This window comes from Temnothorax curvispinosus, unplaced genomic scaffold, assembly GCF_003070985.1.
Source record: "Temnothorax curvispinosus isolate PA1 unplaced genomic scaffold, ASM307098v1 QBEX01004775.1, whole genome shotgun sequence".
Lineage (NCBI taxonomy): Eukaryota > Metazoa > Arthropoda > Insecta > Hymenoptera > Formicidae > Temnothorax > Temnothorax curvispinosus.
Window position 1 is genome coordinate 1 of NW_020214555.1, and position 7,237 is coordinate 7,237.

General features: G+C 32.9%; 1 protein-coding gene across 2 annotated transcripts; it reads right to left on the bottom strand.

Moving 5' to 3' along the window:
• Positions 1-120: 120 nt before the first annotated feature.
• On the bottom strand, positions 121-7,121 carry LOC112454051 (E3 ubiquitin-protein ligase LRSAM1-like). Of its 2 annotated transcripts, XM_025015237.1 has the most exons (13): positions 6,749-7,121; positions 6,109-6,351; positions 5,303-5,716; positions 4,954-4,983; positions 4,022-4,123; positions 3,852-3,960; positions 3,592-3,753; positions 3,424-3,523; positions 2,840-3,083; positions 2,469-2,594; positions 2,100-2,294; positions 1,613-1,810; positions 121-596 (listed from the first exon to the last, which is right to left on the bottom strand). In XM_025015237.1, the coding sequence occupies exons 1-13, from the start codon at positions 6,815-6,817 to the stop codon at positions 471-473; spliced, it is 2,118 nt and encodes a 705-aa protein (XP_024871005.1). In that variant the 5' UTR covers positions 6,818-7,121; the 3' UTR covers positions 121-470. The 2 variants fall into 2 exon arrangements, with proteins under 2 accessions (XP_024871005.1, XP_024871006.1); XM_025015238.1 differs by lacking the exon at positions 4,954-4,983 and having other exon boundaries at positions 6,749-7,120.
• Between the last annotated feature and the right edge of the window lie 116 nt (positions 7,122-7,237).

Sequence of the window (7,237 nt, forward strand, 5' to 3'; positions counted from 1 at the left end):
AAAAAAAATAAGAACAGCATAAATTAAAATTTTAATTAATTTAATATTTTTCTAGGAAAGTTCATTTATCATCTTATCTACCATTTAAATAATGGATGTAAAAAGATTTAAATTACAGTGTTCGTGGAACTGGTTTGATTATTTTATTATGTCGATATCAAACTAATCACAAAGAATTTCCGGTGAAAAACGGTTAGATAGTAAAAAAACTAATTGCTCACGAAATTGATCACATGCATTTGAGCAATTTTGTGAGTTGCAATATATAGTAATATATTTTCTGTATATCAACATTTATGAGCATGTGGTCAATATAACTTGTGCGTGTTATACTTTCCACTATTATGGAAATGGTTTGTTGACGTGCGAGTAATCACAGACCAGGAAGAATAGCGCATTTTGACCATGAGAAGCATCAAGTCGAAAAATTATTCGTGAATAAGCCGAATAAAACTGAGAGTTTTGTGAATTTAAGGCTGTATAACTCGAACTTTACGTTCTATTGAACTCCGGCACATTGGACATTCTGCAGGAACTTTCTCAGCGCAAGTAGAGCAACAACAAAAGTGTCCACAAGGTAGAAAAATCACTTCGCACTGAAAAAATATGAGAGTATAATAGTAATGAAATAATTTCGTTAGAATCTATATATATTTGCGTATGTAGAATTTCAACAAAATTATTTCGTTACTATTTTACATATATATGTTATGGTCAAAGGACAGAGCGCGGTCACTCCTCAGTTTGACTAGTCGAGCCTGAGGATTGACCAAGACGCTTGGTCAATCCTCAAAACATTTTTGTGTTGCCTTTGACTGATGTGTTTTTAGACAATCCTAGGAGACACTAAACCAACCGGTCAAAGATAGAAACTAAAATGATTATTTTCCAGTAAAATTCAGTTTGACTTTTGACTAGTCAATCCTAGATGTGATTGCAATGAGGTAGTCAAATCCCAGTTAAACTTAGGCTTAATTTAATAAACAACACGTTTTTGCACAAAACGACCAAGTCTGGCAGAAAAAAGTGTTGCTCTGCCCCGCGAAGAGAGATATTAACAGTTATGTTGACGACTAATTTACTTGACTGTAAGATCTATATGTTGCAGCCATATGCGGTAATGTAGCACTTCATAAAGTGTCTAGACATTGGACACATGCTGCAATTTAATCTTCAAATTAAAAATTACCACACACACGCGGGAGGCTTCGGCCTCTCCTTGCACCTCCTTCCGCGCGCGCGCGCGTGTGTGTGTGTGTGTGTGTGTGTGTGTGTGTGTGTGTGTGTGCGTGTGTGTGTGGTAATTTTTAATTTGAAGATTAAATTATAGCACGTGTCCAATTACTGTCTCCACGCATACATATTTTCCACGCGAAACGAGGTGCCACATGTAGATTTTCTTTATTAATTTAACACTGAATAAAGGCACACCTAGGATTGACTAGGCAAGGTCCAAAGTGTTTTTCTTAGTTTCTTCCTTTGACCAGCCATGCTAGTCACTAGAATAGACAAAAAAAACGCCCTAACAAAAGCCGAAACACAAAAATGTTTTTCGAGGATTGACGAAGCGCGCCGCCCTTTGACCATAACATATACACATCATTATATTTACTTGCAAATCGAGGCAGATTACGCATTCGATCACGTTGACATTCTGAATAGAATTATAGTCTTGATCGCTGGTCGATGCTTCTTCGAGAGGCGCAGAAGCTGTTATGGGCGATCTGGCATCATTCATTTTAACTTCTGCTAGATAATTCTCAACCGCCAACATTATGGCAGCGCGATCACTCTCGCAACTTATGCCGATCTGTAAGATAAAAAGCAAAATAATAAATATGTTTATTTTAAATAATTGAAATATAAATCTTTACAATAATCAATAAATATTATTGAATTAATTAAAATTTTCATTTATGCCATTCTTATCTTTCTTTTTTTTGTAGAAAATACCAATAATGCATCTATTAATGTTTATTTAGTGTTCATTCCAAATAGGCATAAAAATTTAATGACCATGAATTTATTTTGAACTAAAATCCTCGAATTTTGAATTTACAATATTTGAGATCAAAGTTTTAAAAATCTAATAAAGATACATTTTTTAATTGTTCGTCGCTGATGTCCGGCAATAAAGTTGGCAAAGTGGCTAAGAATGGAAGGCAATGTAAAGCTCCTGCTATCGCCACATGTCGAACCAGCATAGGTTCCAACATCTCTAATAGTCCTTGCGGTCGAGCTTCCATCAGAGATTGATATTGCATTAGCCAGAACAAACTGCCACGTCTCAGGTTCTATTAATATTTTTTAATCGTTTTATTGCTTTATTTATTATTCCTGTTTTTACTCTATCATCTTTATTTTATTATTTTTTAAAATAATAAATATTATAAATAATAATTTATTAGTTTCACTAAAAAAGAAATGGCATTAAATAAAAAACGGTAAGAAATAAAATATATAATTACGGAGATGCATCGCTGTTGCTCTATCGTATTGATTGTCTCCAATAGTTGATCTCTTCTGTTCGTTTGCTGTTCCAACAAATCGACCAGAATGGCTGTTAGGGCTACGCGTCTATCAGCGATCTCATTCTAAAAATACGTGTATAAATTTTATAAAAATATATAATTGTATAATATATATAAAATTATATTTTATTATATTTTTAAAAATCTAAAATTTTAAATTTTAAGAAGTTGACAACTCCAAATATTTAATTTCCAATAATTTAAAAATCTAACGATTTTTATTATGATTTATGTAAATATAAGTTAATAACAGGTATCTTTTTTTTCAAATTCTTAGTTAATGATAACGCGTAGAACTACACTCTTACAAGTTGCTGGTTAATCTCCAACTTCCTCCTCTCGAGTTCGATATTAGTGAGCGCAGCCAATTGCGACTGCACTAAATTCATTTGTTGAATAATGCTCCAGGAACGCGCGTCACTCCGTTCCAATAATGCAGCAACTGCCGCTTTCTGCAAAACTTCATCTTGTCGTAATCTATCAACAAGATCTTGTCTGTTTTTTTCTTGATCATGCATTATCTGTGCCAAGTGGTCGTTGTTCCTCACCTCCCTGAATTCGAATTTTGATTTTATTCATCAATTTATTCTTTTTTAATGATAGTTACATGATACAACTTGCATAATACAAACTGTATATTAATAACTGAATATTACTTAAAATATAATTAGATTAAAGTTTCATGTTTATCAATTTGCGTAAATTTTTTTAGACGACTTTGTAATTCCTTAATTTATTACTCGTCGAATTGACGAACAATAAATTTGATTACTCATCATTGGAATTAAATAATATATTTAATGCATCTTTTTGCATATCTCTTATGTTCACGATTGACTCTTGTAAAGAAAAAGCAAATGTAAAGAAAATAAATTTTATAATTGTTACTGACAGCGTAAGCAAAGATTGAACAGTATAATCTCTATTTTTAGTATGCTCTTCCCATTTCCTTGCTCGACATATTTCCTCTTCCAACAATTTCTCCATTGCAACTGTAAAATAAGTTTGCAGTTATGCGTGAACCATCTTGATTTCGCATACTTTTTTGTTCGATACTCACAAAGAGTGTCTTTCGTACGTAACATGAACTGTTCCGAGTGGCAGGAGCTTAGTAGTTGCATCTCTTCCTGTTTCTCTCGCTCCAGTAACTCGGCTTGACTCTGTCTTTCTTCCTCGCTATTTCTCAGAAATTCTTTAATTACGTTATCAGCTTCTTTCTCCGCTAAAGGAAAAAGTTTATATATTTATATATATTTCTTTATATTTACTAAATTATACATTTTGTGCAAAATTCGTTAAAGATTGAAAGGGAAATTATACCGCTATAAATGTACGAGAGTAAGTGCGCTCTATTCGTGTCCCTTTCCTGCTGAACTTTCTCGAGTTCTTGCTCCAATTGTATCTGCTGTAACGCTACATCCTCCAAAAGCTAAAAATGCAACAATCTTTCATATTTAAGATGTTTACAGTTTTGTGTGCACTTAATTCACCTTTTTCCTGTGAACCTTGAGCATGGATTGCACCTCCATCTCGTATTCCTGTTGTTGCTTTATGTTTTTTTCCACTTCCAATAAGGCATTTTGCCGATGTTCCTGTCGAAAGTGAATTTTACTATCACAGCATCGGCATATTATGTAACAGTCTAATAAAAAAAAACTCGTTTATAAATATCACCGTTACATGAATAAAAAAAGAAAAATTTGTATTAGTCTGTTATTAGCGAACAAATTCACTATTTTATTAGCAAGCAAATTTTTCTATTAATCTAATATATTAAAATTCAGATTTGCAATTTTCTAGTGTCTGCGTAAAAGAAATAACAGGGAATAGATAAATTAGATGAGTAAATTGTAGAAGGAATAAATGTTATATAATAAATATTCGAGAAAATGCTGTAAAAAATAATTAAAGTAAAGATGAATAACAAGAATGTAGATGGAATAAGAAATCGACATTTTTAGCAGCAAAATTATTACTTAATATATATGAGTATAACGGATATAAATGAAGTGCTGGGTGTAATGGTAATCCAAAAGTAAAAATAAATTAAAAACTAAAAATAAACAAACTAAAATGTGACCATTCATATTATAAAAAATATTATGAATTTCTTTTCGACCAAGATTTTTATTTGTTTACATATATATATATATATATGTAATAAATATATGTGTATATAATCATATGTATATAAATATAAATATATATATATATATATATATATATATATATATATATATATACACACATACATATATATATATACACATACATACATACATACATACATACATACATATATATCTTTATAAGCTGAATCGTTATTGCACTGAGTGCCTTTCAAACTTATTATTATGGTAATAATAAATTAAATGAATGACAAGTGGAAAGCATACGAAACTCAAAGAAGCGTCCAACATGCCTTCATTTTGTTTAGCTTCTGTAATGCTGCCTAAAAGAGAAAAAAAACTGTGAATATGCGCAAACACCGAAAGCACATTGTGCGTAAATCATAGATACTCGCAAAATTGATCAATTTCTGTTGTAAAAATATGCAAACAGAGAAAACACAAGTGAGTATATAAAACATTTTTTTTAATAGCTCGTCCGTAGAGATACATGTTGAAAAGAGATACATACATATAACACGTTCCTAAGACGATAAATGATCCAAAACTTTTGATCAATTTAGCGACTTATATTTAGCAATATAATAATGTGTAACTAACAAAATCTCGTAACTATTATGTTCTTACACTACATTATAATACCTGCACGTCGTTACTCTTATTATGGTATACCGTCTGCATGTCTTCCGAGCTCATATCCCTTGAAATATCGGTTTCCGATACCGAATTCTCCGGCGAGTATTCAATGCCACTCTCATTCGCCAAAAACGCGACAATCACTATTGTGCCACCGTCTAAAATGTCCTGACATGGATACGACAAGCTTAATCCATCGATATTTAAACTCGCCAGTTGTTGTGCATAGCCCAGAGATTTGGGTAGCTTATGCAGTGATTTGTTGTGACTAATGTCGAGAGTGTTGAGCTGCTGCAGCTGCCCGATGCCGTCAGGCAGCTGTTTCAGGTTATTCCTCGAGACATTCAGAATTGTTAACTTATTCAAGTACACTATCTCGTTAGGCAGTTTGCGGATGTTGTTGTTTTGCAAATGAAGCTCCTAAAAAAAAACAATTAACTATAATATTTTAGTATTGTTGATGCTGCATGTAGTAAAAGCTGTAATATATGACTTTACCAAAAATTATTTACATAATAAAGGAATTTTAACATTTTAGAATAGTATATTAAATACATTTTAAAAAGAAATATAAAGGAATAAATAATCTGGCTTTTAATACACAGTATTATTTTAGTATTTAAACTGACTAATAATTAGTTTCTTTCATTTGTTAAATTAACTTCTTTTATATCGTATTTCCTGCATCATAATAATACATTAAGATGTTATATTTTATTGCCAGAAAAATTCCATAGTTTTCTATCTTTTTTATATATTTTATCTTCTGTAATAACCATAGGAAAAATAAATGGTTAATCTGATAAGCTTACCTTTAGGGAAGAGAGATACTTAATGTCAGAGGATAATGCAATAAACTCGTTTCCGTGAATGTCTAAGACAGTCAACAAAGACAAGTCGCTTAAGGCACCTCCACCCAAGAGTGAGCTCAACTTGTTATCATACATTAGCAAGATTTTTTTTCGGAACACCTTGCAAAGCGAATAGATGCCCGACGGCACGTTCTTCAAGGCACATTCCGACACGTCGAACACTGGCTCCGGATTTTCCCTGGCCTGTCGTATAAAATAAATAAAAATTGCAGCATATATTACTCTTCGTTAAATTACCAATTTATTATATCTATCGCATTTTATTTCATGTTTATCATTTACTTATGTAAAGGCGACTATGAAGTAACTGGCGTTATTTAATTAGTCATTATCATGATTAGCACTTGTCAACGCTTCTCAGATCGTTCTAACCTCAATCTGCATAAAGCTAGCTTCTAGATCTGTCTGTTATATTTTACCATCTATTTATATATATATACATTACGTTTGTTTATTATTATTATTATGTGTTAGTACAGATACGGTAAACGATCCAAGTTTAGACTGACACTGTCCAACTAATCAAGTATCGAGTCGACTTGGATTCACGGATCATAACCTCAATTCGTGAAATACGCACCAGGTACAGTTTGTACTCGAGCCGCGCCTTGTAGTCGACGTTGGTCTTGCTCCCGTGTTTCCTCGACATCCTTGCTCGGCGTCCGTTGTCATGACAAGGAGATGAACAAGGATCTCATCTCGCACAGCCAACATGTGATAATCAGCGATAGCGCCGAACCTTCGACAAGGCTCGTCCCACTATCAATAGTATTGAATAGTATCAGTACTATCAGTCAGCTCAGCTGTCATCAACTTGTGAATGCATGTCTGTCCCTTTAAACTACACTGTTTGCACTCTGTTACCACTTTTCTCCCCTTTCCGCTCCCCTCCTCTCTTTGTCATCACCCCTGGGGCCCCTGGTCATTTTCCAAAACTCACTCTGGGTAACTAAAATCTATAATTTACGTCACGTAGTACACTATAGCATTTCAGTTAACTAGAGTGAGTTTTGGAACATGACCCTGGACCCCTATTCTGTAACTCTAACGACAGTGTCGGTATCGTTAT